The sequence below is a fragment of the Corvus cornix genome, chromosome Z (assembly GCF_000738735.6).
Source record: "Corvus cornix cornix isolate S_Up_H32 chromosome Z, ASM73873v5, whole genome shotgun sequence".
NCBI lineage: Eukaryota > Metazoa > Chordata > Aves > Passeriformes > Corvidae > Corvus > Corvus cornix.
Genome location: NC_046357.1, coordinates 36,657,982 through 36,673,181, shown reverse-complemented (window position 1 = coordinate 36,673,181; position 15,200 = coordinate 36,657,982). Strand labels below are relative to the sequence as shown.

General features: G+C 38.5%; 1 protein-coding gene across 3 annotated transcripts in view; it reads left to right on the top strand.

Annotated features, from left to right (window-relative positions):
- The window catches only part of ERCC6L2 (ERCC excision repair 6 like 2), a 51,834-nt gene that overhangs the window by 19,675 nt on the left and 16,959 nt on the right, over nucleotides 1-15,200 (top strand). Inside the window, exons 10-14 of one of the 3 annotated variants that reach the window (XM_039566831.1) lie at nucleotides 8,767-8,838; nucleotides 10,013-10,158; nucleotides 10,771-10,866; nucleotides 12,219-12,318; nucleotides 14,215-14,367. In XM_039566831.1, coding sequence (XP_039422765.1) covers nucleotides 8,767-8,838; nucleotides 10,013-10,158; nucleotides 10,771-10,866; nucleotides 12,219-12,318; nucleotides 14,215-14,367 — 567 coding nt within the window. Of the gene's footprint in view, nucleotides 1-8,766; nucleotides 8,839-10,012; nucleotides 10,159-10,770; nucleotides 10,867-12,218; nucleotides 12,319-13,452; nucleotides 14,374-15,200 lie in introns of those variants that run through there. The other 2 variants (XM_010403738.4, XM_039566832.1) reach the window with 2 other exon arrangements.

Sequence of the window (15,200 nt, the reverse complement as noted above, 5' to 3'; positions counted from 1 at the left end):
AAGCGTATGTTAAGACTTTGAGAAGATTTAGAGGATGGTTCAGAGAAGGGCCACAGAGGTGTTTAGTAACTGTGCGTCAGAAGCAGCCAAGTAGGCTGGGACTCCCCAGCCTGTAAAGAATGTCTTAGGATGAATGTAAGTGGGACCTACACAATCATGAATAGGATGGAACTGGTGAAAATGTACTGAGTGCCTACTGACTTCTTGAATCCTTTGGACATTAGGTGAAAATAATAGTAGTCATGCTAAAGATGACCAAAATAAATGTGTCCAGTGTGAATAAAACTCCTTACCTCAGAAACTTTCTGGTTTCAGAAAGGAACAAAAGATTTTAATGATGACGTATAGCGTAGATGATGATGGTGTTGTTTAATGTAGGTGAAAAATATGTCTAATATAGCTAATTAAAAAGAAAGCTATACTAGTTTTAGTAGTGTTCCTGAGCTGAGAGTAATGGTGCGGGAGGGGCTGTTAGAAGCTATGCAGAATTTTGGCTCTCCATAAACCTGGGTATTAACATTTTCTTCTTGGGACTGGTGGCAGTGGGAGGATTATGTTGCTGTAGCAGTCACGGCTGTTATCACTTTACTGGTTTGTTACTATGTAAGCAAGATCTTTCTTTACTGTGAATACATACGTGTGAAATACCTGCATGTTAACTTTGTTGTATACATTTAATTTTTGAGAAGGTGAATTTAGGTGTCAAATTAGCTACCAGCAAATTTTCAATACATAGCTCTAAAAACCAAATCCATCATATTCAGGAGTTGAAGAATTGCTTATGAAGGGGTTCTATTACTGATTATTTTACCCTGGCATTATTCACACTACTATTTTACATTTTTGGGGGTTTTTTGGTTGTTTTTTTGGTTTTTTTTTTCCCATGGCATTCCTGGAAAAGCTGGCAGCCCATGGCTTGGACATGCGCACCCTTCACTGGATTAAAAAACTGGCTGGTTAGTCAAGCCCAGAGAGTGCTGATGGATGGTGCCACATCCAGTTGACGTCCAGTCACTAGTGGTATCTCCCAGGACTCAGTGTTGGGGCCAGTCCTGTTTAATATCTTTACTGATGATCTGGATGAGGGGATTGAGTGCACTCTGAGTAGGTTTGTAAAGTTAAGCTTGGTGGGATTGTTGATGTGTTGGAGGGTAGGAAGGCTTTGCAGAGGGATCAGTGGGCCAAGACCAATGGTATGAGTGAGGTTCAACAAGACCAGATGCCAGATCCACATTTGGCCACCAGAGCCCCCTGCAGTACTACAGGCTGGGGCAGAGTGGCTGGAAAGCTGCCTGGTGAGAAAGGACATGGAGGTGCTGGTCAACAGTGGCTGAACATGAGCCAGTAGTGTGCCCAGTAGCCAAGAAGGCCAGCGGCATCCTGGCTTGTATCAGAAATTTTGTGTCCTGCAGGATCAGGGAAGTGATTCTTCCCCTGTACTTGGCACTGGTGAGGCCACACTTGGAGTGCTGTATCCAGTTCTGGGCCCTTCACGGCAGGAAGGACATTGAGGTCCTGCTGGAGTGTGTCCAGAGAAGGGTGACGGAGCTGGTGAAGGGTCTGGAGCGTCAGGTTTATGAGGAGCAGCTGAGAGACCTGGGATTGTTTAGCTTGGAGAAAAGGTCTTCCCTGAGACTCCTTATTACTCTGTACAACTACCTGAAATGAGGTTGTGGTAAGATGCTGTCCTGATTTTGGCCAGGACAGAGTTAATTTTGTGCAGTAGCTGTGAGGGGGCATCGCCTGGAGTGATGCAGGCATGTCCAGGGGGTGGTTGTTCTATACTATTTCTCTGTCATTGCTGGGACAAGGGTAGGAGACTCTCTGTTTTCCAACAAGAACAGAATGTCTTCCAGTTGACAAAAACATGGCTGGAGGAGCATTGTTCATTTTTCCAGAGCCTGCAATGAGCATTTTTGCATGTGAATCACCCTCTCTCTTGTACTTTTGTCATTAAAACTGTAATAAGGTTTTCTTACCTTGTTGCTGTTTCCAGTAAAATCTTCGTATCTCAACCCGTGATTTTCACTTTTTTTGCCTCAGTTCTCAACTGCATCCTGCCGTGGTAGGAGGAGAGAAGGAGGGAGCAAGAGAGTGGCATCTGGTTTGGGAGAGTCTTGGTGGGGGCTCTGAATTGCAGAGTACCATTCCTAAACCATGACATGCAAGAATCAGTCTCTTCTCCTGGATAACAAGTGACAGGATGAGAGGAAATCACCACAAACTATGTTGGTGGAGGTTCAGGCTGAACATCAGGAAGAATTTCTTCATGGAAATGGTTGTCAGGCATTGGATTTGGCTGCCCAGGGAGGTGGTGGAAATTTGCCATCCTGAAAGTGTTCTGTGGACATGGCACTTAGTGCTGTGGTCTATTTGACAGGGTTGTGTTTGGTCAGAGGTTGGACTCGATCTTGGAGTTCTTTTGCAGCCTAAATGCTTCTGTGATTAAAATTAATTTTTCTTTTTTAAGGATTTTGCCTCTTGGGGCTATTGCACACTTCACTCCAGTACTGCCTTAGAACATTTTAATTATGTGTTTTTTGACACAGAAGTGAACAACACAGGCAAGCAAAAATGCTTGAGTTAATACAGAGATTGCAACATTATGTGCCTTCAAAGCCTGTATCTTTCAGAGCTGCCTGTTGGGAGGGAATCTATTCCAAACCATAGCTGTAAGTCTTAAGTTGTTTCTGGGATAGCATAGACTGCAGCGTGTTCTCACGGGTACATCTGACTGTGGCTGTGTGAGTTGGGTGTAACCTTGGCTAGTGGCAGTAAGGCTCTTCTCATGCTTGTGTGCAACAGCCCTGGGTGTTAAGGTGTGTATCTCAAGGTATTTCTTAATATAGATCATAGGTAATTGCAAAAAAACCACAAGCACAACCTCTCCCTCCAAACCCCTCTGCCACCCCAAAACCTGACCACGCACCCCCACCAAAAAAAAAAGAAAGGGAGAGGGGGAGCAAAAACCCCACAAGCTCGCCAAACTCAGATCCTTAATAAGCACATGTTCTTGAGAAGAGCCTTGGTGGGTAAAGTTTCCATTTTTTTTTAAAGAAGCTCTGTATGTATAGTGGGAAGATGTATTATAAATTCCAATCTTGCATTCTTGAAGTGCTCATTATATGGAAAAATATTTCTTCAATGTGTTTGGTAAATGAGGTGCCCAAAAGTAAGAAAGAAAAGAGAAAAAATTACTGTAGTTCTTTCACAGAACATTTTTTCTGTGACCTTTCAAATAAAGTCAGGTCAAACACTCTTCTGAAGTAGTCGGAGGCAAAGGTACGGAGCAGCATGGCCCTTCCTTTCCTCCAAGGTGGGAAATCATGATCTTGTAGTATTACGATGGTTTCTGCTTGTTCGGTGGGTTTTTTTACTTCATAAATTACAGAACTGGTGTGTTTTCAAGTGCTGCAGTTATGACAGATGGTTTTGTACATGGTGCTTTATTCTAGAATTTATTCTGCTTTATTCTATAGCGTCTATTTCAGTCCATAAATTAGGATAAAATTTATTGAAAGAATTGCTTACTTTGAGAGAAATTGCTCTGCTTTTTCTTTTAAGGGGAGCTTGAATTTTGTGCCAGTCATGAAATATGTCTTAGTATAAATAGAATATTCTGAACTGTGTGGTGATAGTGCTAGGTGTGTAGGGACACGATGAGGAAGGCTAAGATGAAGCTGGAGTTGAACATGGCAAAGGATGCAAAATAAAACAAGAAAGGCTTTTACAGGTATGTCGGCCAGAAAAGTAAAGTTGAAAGAAGTGTGTACTCCCCTGATGAGCAATGCTGGAAAACTGGCAACAATGAATGAGGAGAAGGCTGAGGAACTCAACAGCATTTTGCCTCAGTCTTCAATGGTGACCTCTCTTCTCACACCTCTTGAGTGTGTGGACAGCAGGATGTGGACTGGGGGAACAAAGATCCTCCCTCTGTAAGTGAAGATCAGGTTTATGACACCTGAGGAACCTCATTGTATGTAAGTCCATGGGACCCAATGAGATTAATCCCAGAATCCTGAGGGAGCTGGCTAATGTAGTTGCCAAGCTAGTCTCCATAATATTTGAGAAGTCATTAGTCAGGTGAAGTCCCAGGCGGCTGGAAAAGGGAAACATTGTACCTGTCCTTAAAAAAGAACGAGAAAGGAGTACCGCGACAACCTGTCAGCCTCACCTCTGTGCCTAGGAAGATCATGGAACAGATCCCTCTGGAAGCTATGGTAAGATAGATAGAGGACAGGGATGTGATTTGAAACAACTATCACAATTTCACCAAGGGCAAGTCCTGCCTGACTAACCTAGTGGCCTTCTAAACTGGAGTGACTTCATCAGTGAACAAGGTGAGGGCTATAGGTGTTGTTCATCTGGACTTCTGTAACACCTTTGACAAGGTCCTCCATAATGTCCTTTTCTCTAAACCAAAAAGTAATGGATTTGATGGGTGGACTGTTACATGGATAAGGAATTGGGTGGATCGTCACATCCAGAAGGTAGTGGTCGACGGCTTAGAGTCACAATGGACATCAGTGACAAGTGGGGTCCCTCAAGGATTCATACTGGGATCAGTTTTTTTTACTATCTTCATTAATGACATAGATAAAAGGGATCAAGTGCACCCTCAGCAAATTTGCGGGTGACACCAGGCTGAGCAGTGCGGTTGACACACCTGAAGGATGGGATGGCATCCAGAGGCACCTGGACAAGCTCAGGAACTGGGCCCACAGAAATCGCCAAGGTTCAGCAAATCCAAGTGCAAGGTGCTGCACCTGGTCTGGGGCAAGCCCTGCTATCAGCACAGGCTGGGGGATGGACAGATGGAGACCAGCCCTGCTGAGAAGGACTTGGAGGTGCTGGTGGATGAGAGGCTGGACATGACCAACAATGTGCACTCACAGCCCAGAAAGCCAAACGTGTTCTGTGTGCAGTGCATCAAAGGAGGTGTCGCCAGCTGGGCAAGGGAGGTGATTTTCCTCCTGTGCTCCACTCGTGCAGTGTACTGTGTCCAGCTTTCTCAGCACGAAAAGTATATGGACATGTTGGAACAAGTCCAGAGAGGGGCCATGAAGATTATTAGAGGGATGGAACACCTCTCCCATGAGGAGAGGCTGAGAGAGTTGAGGTTTCTCAGTCTGGAGAAGAGAAAGCTCTTGGGTAACCTTACTGCTACCATTTACTGAGTGAAGGAAGTGTAAAGAAATCTGGAGGGAGACTTTTTACAGTGGTAGGACAAGGGATAATGGCTTCAAATTGAAAAAGAGTAGGTTTAGATCAGATAATAGGAAGAAATTCTTTCCTGTGAGGGTGGTGAGGCACAGGAGCAGGTTCCCCAGAGAAGCTCTGGATGCTGCATCCCTGGAAGTGCTCAAGGGCAGTTAGGATGGGGCTTTGAATCTAGTAGGTGGCATCCCTCCCCATGGTGGCATGGTTTGAAACTAAATGGTCTTTAACCCAAACCATTGTATGATTCAGTGATCTTTGTGCCTGGAAGGAGGATAGTGGGTTATGTAACTGTCATTGAAAATAATCTGGGGTTTGGGTCCATTAATTTTGACTTAATGAAACCAAAAATTGGTTTATACATTTTTGGTGTGGTGACTTGCTTTTTTTGTTTCCTGTTACAAATTTTAAAATGGAGGCTGTTTGTGATGATTTTGCATTTTATACTGTGAAAGCAAAATCCTTCAGGAAGTATTTAATTTAGAAAGTTGTCTTACGGTAAGAAAGTAATCACAGAAGAGCCAACTGGTACTAGAGCTTGAAAACGTCTTTATCAGTTTTTAACATGTTTATTTGGAAATAACAGACAAATGATAGTAAAATGTTTTTAATAGCCTTGTTGCACTGTAATACTTTACATTTTCTGTTTCGTAAATAAATTCTGGAAACTAAGTGACATTATTTTGGAACTTTCATCTGGTAGTGTAAACTACATAAGTATTACTTTGTCTTTTAAATTAAAATTCAGTACAGACTACACAGACATTTTGGTACAGGTGATTATTCTTTTGTAGATAAGCATAGTTGCAAAGGAATAGTTGTGGAATTTTTGAAAAATTTATTCAGGGGAGGGGAAAGGGCTGTGTTGTTTTGTTTTTTTAATGAAGTTTATTAGCTAAGCAGCTGTAGCTGTTTCGAAGAGTTGGAAAGGTTCTGTCTGTTTAAAGTATCTGTTCTCCAACCAGAGATAAAACACACAGGGAAATATTCTGTTTTGGGATGTGAATTACTTCCGCCAGTAAAACTATATTTGCTTGTATGCAAGGGTTAAAGAGTAGCCTGCATGTGGTGTTTGTGTCCTACCTGTTGCTGTGGCTACAGTCATCTCTGTGTTTTGCAAGCTGTAGCATTTAACATGCCACCCCAGGTTTTCTGTTCTGAATTTTGGATTACAGCAAGAGCCTAGAGAAAACAGTCTGTACAATCAAATATTCAACATGCATAATCATTGATGGTATACATAACATGGTATAATGAGAACACTAATATGTCTGTATTACAGTGGGAGGTGGGTAATACAGTGGTGTGGTCTGAGTGAGCTTCAGCTTTTTTGTGAAATAATCCCCTCCTTTTCACTTGTACTGCAGAATTCAAGTTTTGCTTACACATTTTATTACAAGGTGAATTTCATGCTTAGATTTTTAAATAGAAGTAGTTGAATATATGAGAACTGAATGAAAGGAGTGTCCTGCTTTGTTTTGAAACCACCATTTTTCTGTCATGATGTAAGATAGTGGGGACCTGCAAAGCATAAGGACAAGTGGTTCATTGCTTTTGAAACACAATGATTTCAGGTTGTCCACACAAAACTATTGAAGATTGCTTGGAAAAGAAGATGAGTGAGGATAGCTTCACAAGCCTGCAGTAATTCTCATTCAGACTACCTTGTTGGATTATTTCTACAGTTTTGTTAAAATTGTGTCTCAGGGAGACTCTATAAGCTTTTTAAGTGTAAAAAGTGATTAAATGTCTAGACCATTGAAATAATTTTTTTTCCTTTTTTTTGTAACTGCATGCATAATATTTTTACAGACATCCATTTGTGGGGTTTTGAAATACTGTTCTTAATACAAATCTCTTAGGAATAACTGTTGTATTGATTTAATTATTTTTGCTTGGCATATCATCATTCAGTAGAAAACTGGAAATCTGTTGGAGCACTTTGCAAGGAACGGTAACCTCTACCATTAAACATAACTCTGACCCAGGCAGGCCGGGCTTTGAAGGCTTAAAAAATACTGTAAGCTAACTTGAACATCTCTAAAAAAAAAACTCTCAAAAGCAAGAAGTAAAATGTAATCACAGACGACTCATGATGTGTAACAATTGGGTGGTGTATGTTTAAATCCATGTGGACTCTTACAAAGAAGGTATTACTTTTGCTTGAGTATGATCAAGTATTTCTGGTTTGGACTAAAAACATACAGGATGGTATTCTGGTGTGCAAGTTTAGGATTTACTTCTCTTTGGGGCGAAAGCATTCATTGCTTTTCCCTGTTAGAGTTGTTTCTTACTCCAGAATACCTAAATTCCCAATGGGGATGAAATTGCATGGATTTATTTTTGTATTCTTCTTTAGGAAATTCATTATTTGACCAGTACTTTAATAATAACAACAATAACACAGAAGCCAATTCCATCTGGTTTAAAAGAATGTCACTTCTGTTTCTTTTCTTAATGTGGCTAAATAAAATGCAAATATAAGTAGTGTAGCTCTTGTTAAATTGCCTGTTGTGGATTTTTTGCCCCCAGTAAAATAAATCCTAGTTTGTATGTTCATGTACAATGAAATGAAGCAAAAAAATCTGTCATTTGTACCTTGTTTTCACTTGTAACAGGCTGGCTAACATTTACTAACGAGCTCATAAGTGACATGTAATTACCATTTTATGTTCTAGATATTGTCCAGAATTGTAACATTAATATAAACATTCATCATTATTTGATTGTCAAAGATTTGTTAGGCTTCTAGTGAAATCACTCTTGATGAACAGTTTATGTATTTATCAGTGAATAAATACAATTTCAGAAATATTTACTGCTCAGTGGGAAAAAGCTACAGTCATGGTACAGAAAATTCCTCTTTTCCCATTGTGTATGGCTTCTGCACAGTGCTCTGGAGCTGCCATTGCCAGATGTGGACATGCTTCTTTTGAAAATAACAGTATCACTATTATACACAAGGCTCTGGATTATTTGCTTCCCTACCAGAAGAACGTTGTGTGTGGGCGGATTATTGGCATTTCAAGGTCTGTGCAGAGTCTGGGAAGCTGGATCCTACTGTAAACAGAGCAACAGATGAGAGTGGGAGCGGGGAGGGGCATACATCTCACTGATTATTTTAAGAAGACAAGTTCCAAGAAGCTCTGAACTCAGATGGAGGACAGAAAGTTTAAACAGACCTCGGAGTTTTCAGGACAAATATGTGCATTTTTTAAATGCAGAAACTTGGAATCTGAGCTGGTGACATGAGTAACTTTTTGTTGTGGTGTGTACACTGACACACGTAGCTTCTGAATTTACCTCTTAGTGGTCTGATGACATTTTCACAGTAGGATTTCCATGTGGATCACAGAAAAATGCAAAGGTCCAGCATCTCCATTACCTTTGGCACATCTATTATGTTAGTAATGATTTTTGTTACAGTTCTGTTTCGCTTTGCAAGTAGTTAAGTATGGTGTAGCCTGTTTGGAGGTTGAAAACATGAGTGTGTATGAGATGACCTGTAGATAAAAATGTCTTCATTTTTCTGCTGTGGTTCATTTACAGGTCCTTCAACAGCTTTTAAATCACTTCCGAAAAAATAAGGATAAAGTTCTTCTTTTCTCCTTTTCCACAAAGGTGAGCTCCATGTGATTTTTATCAATTAACTGCAGCAGTAAGTTCTGAATCGTGAATCACTGAAATGATGCCTTGTCAACCACATTTCCTCGTTGCTTCTACTGTGAGAAGTAATTATGAGGACAGTGTGCTGTACTCCACGAGCATATTGAAACCTTATGTTACCTCATGATAAAAATGGTGATGGCAAAACAAGTGTAACACTCTTCTGCCTTCCCTAGAGCTTTTTGAAACTGTTCTGTTACTTGAGGTGCAGATACCTGAGTTCAGCTGGTATGCCTTGAGTTAGAGCACTGTCACAGCACTGTATGACTGCAATATCATAAAAGCTTTGTGTTAGCACTGAAAGTTGTTAAGTTTCCTCATTCTGCTGACTTTTGATCATCATCAGCAATGAAACTTCAATTCTTGCTACACCAGTTGACTTGAACTGAAAACTGTCTAATTGGAGCAAGAGATATATGTACATTTTACTTTTTAGGGGCTTGCTCCTTGATTGTCTTGTTAGGGAATAATGTGTTTCCTGAAATAGTGCACTCTATAGTATAGGGGCTTTTTATTTAAATATTTGTAATGATAGTACTAAAAAGCATTTTAAAAAGTAGTAATTTGAATGGTTGTTCAGAGTCTTAAATACCTCTCTTTTTTTGGCTTTAAGAAAGAGTGCAAGTTTAATGTTCAGATGCAGTAGTAAAGTACTCAGTGTGTCTTAGGCTGTTTTATGGTGTCCAGTACCAGATTGACTGCTGGTTACTGCGGTCTCTTTCACTCCATGCCCCTGAGCTCTGACTGTGCACTCAGTGCTGGCTGTGGTGCTCATTTACTGTATTTCAAATAATTGCAACTTGCTAAGATGGGAGGAAGCTGCTTAAATGGACTGCCTGCTTATTGAGTTGGATTGAGTGACAGTTAGAGGTGAAACAGGCAGCCAGGGTTGAATGGTAGACTGAGACCACAGCAGACCCACATTAATCACCTTGAGTGCTGTAGAATCATGGCTAAAGAGAATCATGAATGTTGATAAGAAAATGGCAAAGATGTAGTCTCATTTGCAGTGGGTGGTATAATGAAAATATATTTGATAAACATGGCCCCTGTTAATCATGTTTAATTAAAAAGGTAGTATTAAGTACTTAACTTTTTCTTTCCTTTTTTTCTTCGTTTTTCCACTCAGTTGCTGGATGTGCTGGAACAGTACTGCATGGCATCTGGGCTAGATTACCGAAGACTTGATGGAAATACAAAATCAGAAGATAGAATCAGAATTGTAAGAGAGTTCAACAGCATTCAGGAAATTAACATATGTCTTGTATCTACAATGTAAGAAAATTTAACTTGTGGTTTGTTTCAATATGTCTGTCTAGTGTTCAGTAAATCGGTTACCCTGTAACTATACAAATACACTTGTGTCAGTTGTTAATGCTTACAGGTATGACTTAGCTGAGGTTGTGACCATTTTAGTGGAAGCTGCACAGCATTATTGTCAAAAACTATGTACTGTGATTAGAGGAAGTAAAATTTCACCTGTAATTTTCCTGCTTCCAGAATGTAACTGGCATAAAAACTGGTTATGAGTTTAATTATAGTATTTAGAGGAGTTGGCCTGTGTAGGACTTAATGGGAATGAAGTAGCAACAGGGATTTTTACTGAGTAAGTTGATAATAGTTGGTTAGGACTCAACTATTCATACAGTCTATAAAATGTGATATTTACATGAGAAAACTGCATTTTGTAGCAGTGGTTATTTGAGTACTTGGTTATTAGTACAACAGTAATGCAAAGCTGTACTGCACTGTTTTCAGTATCTTTAATAGTGTTCCTTTTTTTATGTTGGGGAAGAGTATGCCAGTAGGGACCTAATACAGAACGATCTAGTTTCAGTGTTTTTCTGACTATCATATAGTTATGTTTTTTCATTTTTATGCTTCTAGGGCTGGTGGATTGGGTCTTAATTTTGTTGGTGCCAATGTTGTTATACTGTTTGATCCTACATGGAATCCAGCAAATGATCTTCAAGCGATTGATAGGTACACTCTCAAAATACAGAATTTGATCCATGTTGTGCTCTTCCTTTCATTCTGTAATCTGATTGTTCAGCTGAAACTTTTCCTGAAGAAAGAAATTTTTTACATAGTCTGATTCATCCACAAGGCAATAGGAAAGGTCCAGCTAAATTAGTTTTTAGCTTTGATGTGATTATTTATAACCCTAAATTTTACAGTTTATTTTCCTGTATTTCTTTTTTGTGGCAGAGAGCCAAAAAAACCCCTCAACTAGAAACTCCCCATGGTCACTGTAACTTTTTTTGATGTCTGGAATATGTGTATGTAGATGACATTTTTCTTGTGTTTTTCATGACAGAGTACATTGTGGTTGACCCTAGTTCAGATGATGTTTTGAATTCCAAAACCCTAAAAGACGAGGGCTCTTTATTTTCTCTTCTGCTTCACCATTGCGGTGCTTTTAAAAGCACTCACATCTATTTCTGATATTATGGTGTTGGAGTATTTCCAGTAATATAGATTTTTCTTTCAAGGCTTTTCAACTGTAGGATATTTCCCTAGGAATCCAAGGAAGACCTTTGAGTAACTGAAGTAAAGAATATTGAAAATCGTCAAAATTCAGTGGATTTACGTATTTTCATGAGCAGAAATAAACTTGTTTCTGTTATCTCATGGAGTTGCGTAATTCTGTTTTAAGGGTCTTTCTGATTTCTAGGATGTCTTTATGTGCACCTGTTCTAGAGAAACATTAGCATCAGAAACATGTATTGGGGACTATCTTTAAAGAATCTTTGTAAGATCACATTACTATGAATTTTAGCCTCCCGTGAATTTTGTGGAATAAAGTCTATTAGAAGACTCAGAATTTACTGTTTGAACAGAACACTTGCCAGTTCATTAGCTGTTTTTATGGTGTTGTGTCTTGTAAAGTGATTTATAAAGTTAAGAAAGAACAGGCTGCTCCAAGTAATCTATGAGATAATTCCTGTATAATGCAAATAGGAGAATACTTTAAGAAAAAGTAGGTGGAGACAGAGAGGGAAAAAAAACCAAACAAACAAACTTGAGATAAACAGAGTGGAAGATGTGTTTTCTGGAGAGATGGGAGACAGTTCTTGTGATATAAAATTAGGAGAGAGCTTTTTAAACTGGATAGGCCTGAGGAGAAATATGAAATACTGAAGGTAAAGGAATAGGAAATTATTTACTGAGGAAAATTTGGAAAAGTAAGGAAAACAACCCAATCGACATGTGCATGATTTAGAATAGTTCTGTTTTATGAGAATGCTTTTATAGATTTAGTTCGTTTGTTATTTATTACTACCCCTAAGAGCTCTCATTTCTTAAAATGTTTTTCATGTACCATGTCCTTGCAGAGCTTATAGAATTGGCCAATACAGAGCTGTTAAAGTGTTTAGATTGATATCCTTGGGAACTGTGGAAGAGATGATGTACTTGCGACAAGTTTATAAACAGGTAAAGTTCACAAACTGTTTAAATGGGGAGCTCTTCCTAGTAGTTTCAGGGACAGAAAGCTAATCTAGTCTGTAGTAAAATTGTAGTTTACCTTGAGTTCATGGTATATGATGTTAACTTACTAAGCAAAGGTGCATCATTTAGCGATTCTCAAAGAATGGAACAGAATTATATTTGTATTCAAGTTTTTCTGTAACTATTGACTGTTCAGTTATGCAATGTACCTTATTCGGGTTATACAGAGAATTTTTTTATTTGAAGACTTGTAAAGTACAACTGTGATAGTTGTAGTTAGTATCTGCAGCAGTCTGATTCAGGCAGCTTTTTCTCATGAAAGTCTGGAAAAAGTAAAGCAGAACTCTTGCTGGTGCTATAGAAGAAAAGCAAGAGGCATTGCAACTTTCCTAATTCTGGAAACTTGCTTCTAAAAGGAGAGGGAAGTGTCGTTGGTTCTTTTACGAAGATGAGAAGTGATGCTGCTCGCTGGACCACTTAGCCTGGACCACTTGCACTCTCAATTTTTCGACTTGCGTTGATAGGCTAAGATCTGAATAAGTGACAAATAAAAATAAGGTTCTAAGATCATCTGATTGCACAGAGCAGATAGTCATAAAATGAATTTATCCTCAGGAAGATGAAATCTTGAGCTCTGTTAAGTAATGTGTGTGGTTTGCTTTAAAATGCTACTTTCGGAAGTGTAACAATGACTTTTAGCTCACTTAAGGTCAGTGTTTTGTAGAAGCCAAAAAGCCATTAGAGTTCTGTTTAATTTTGACAAAATTATCTAAATAAAGAAGAGGAAACGTAAGGAAAAATTAAAAGGAATATGGGAGATAGGCGGAACAGGTAACTGGGAAATTTGCAGAGATTCTGTATGAGACACTCAGAATTAAGATGTTGTAGTAGTTGAAATAATATACTAGAATGACAAGTTAAATACAACGCATGGTAAGTCCTAAAACAGTATTTGAGGGACAGTGGTCTAAAAACATAAAAGCTAATAGTTTGGTTTTTTAACACATCACGAGCACAAATTGTACTGCTGTATGGACGTTAGTAAGGTTTAAAAGAGTGCTGATTACAAAAAAACTCCCTAAACTTTATTTATTCTTTACATGCACATTCATGGAAAAGCTTGGAGAGGACCCTGTTCCAAAGTTTCTCTTGTGCAAAGTACTTTTGAGAACTCCTTTCAAAAGCAAATATCAATAGAAGAAGCCTCAGAAAGGCTAACAAAATGAGCAATAGCTGATTACAACCAGCTATATTCACTAAAACCTTAATGGAGGGGAGCCTGCTTCGCAGAGATCTTTGGAGTTGGTGATCTTGCAGAAAAAGAAGACCTGGATATTGTCTCTTTGGATTCCAAAAAGCATGTATAAGTCTTGAAAGGATGTATCAATTTTTTTCTTTTTTTTCTTTTTTTTTTTTTAATTGACTTGTATTTTTCAAGTTGAGTAAGCTGCAATAAACAGAGTAATTATAAGTCTGAGGGCTGGGGTTTTTTTGGCTATACTTGAATTGCTTTCCCTTAACAAGTTAGCATACAGTGCAAAGGAAGGTGAAAAAAATGCTAATAATTTAGTATAGTGGAAGCTGAGCTGTCAAGATATAAAGGAGTGCCAGCAATATGTATGGTAGGTGTCTGATAATAGGCAACAATGCAGTAAAAGTCTTCGAATATTCTATTTTTTTTAATTCAGTAAAGCCAAGCAGGTTCATATTATACCACAATCTGTTATACCAACATCTGCCAGGGAAATTAAAACAAAATATCCTCTCTAAGGAATTTCTGCTTGTTCCAGCTAAAGCTGTGTATATAATGTGGGTGCCAGGAAATTCTGACGTGTTGTTGTAGCAAACACTTCTGAAACCTCTTGTGTTGTTCTGTTTTAGCAACTTCACTGTGCAGTGATTGGAACTGAAAATGCCAGGCGATATTTTGAGGCAGTGCAAGGATCAAAGGAACATCAAGGAGAGCTTTTTGGGATTCATAACCTTTTCAAACTTAGGACTCATGGGTCCTGTCTTACCAAAGACATCTTGGAGGTGTGAAGTACTACCCTATAACTTTTGGATATTAGTTTTACATTTTTCCTTTCCTCATGAGACTTTTTGGTCATTGTTTTGAATGGAAACACTATAAAACAGAATGGTAAAACTTAATCAATACTTGTCTGTGCCATGACTTGAATGAAATAGGCATGCTAATGTCTCATTCTGGTACTCATTCTCATTCTGAATTTATCTGAAAGATAAATTTCTTTAAATCCAAGAACAGAAAAAGCTTGGATTATGATTTTCATAAATTTCCTAATACATGTATTTTTTAAATAAAAACTACATCACTTACTTTTTGGTACTTTCACGCAGCTTTGTGCACAGATATCTTTTATTCATCAGTAACTCAGACTGACCTTTTAAATCAGAATTCTGAGCATAAAAATATTTTTTATGGTCACAGTAACCTCTTCAGAGTACTTTTTGCGATGTTAATAACTGTTTTAAAAAAATGTATTTTATAATGTATTTTGAAGTATTACAGGGTGCAAGTAAATAACTGAGATTGCGTATTTAAAAATTAATTTCTTAATTACTCTAAAAAGACTGTTGGCCTAATTCTATAGTGTATAGTGTAAACTAACTTTAAGTATATTCAGTATTATACCGTTATGTATGGAGCATGTTTGCTGCAGCTAGCTTGCATCTTCAAATTTACTGCAGCTTTTTTCCCTGTTTCTTTTTCTTTCCATCCTTCCCTTTATTTTGTTATTTTTCTTCTGCTAGGAACTTAGTCTGGACCTTGCTGATAGTACTTCTGGTGCTTACACTTGTGTAGAAAGAAGGAAACTTCTTTCCTGTGCTTGCCTTTGTATGTAATA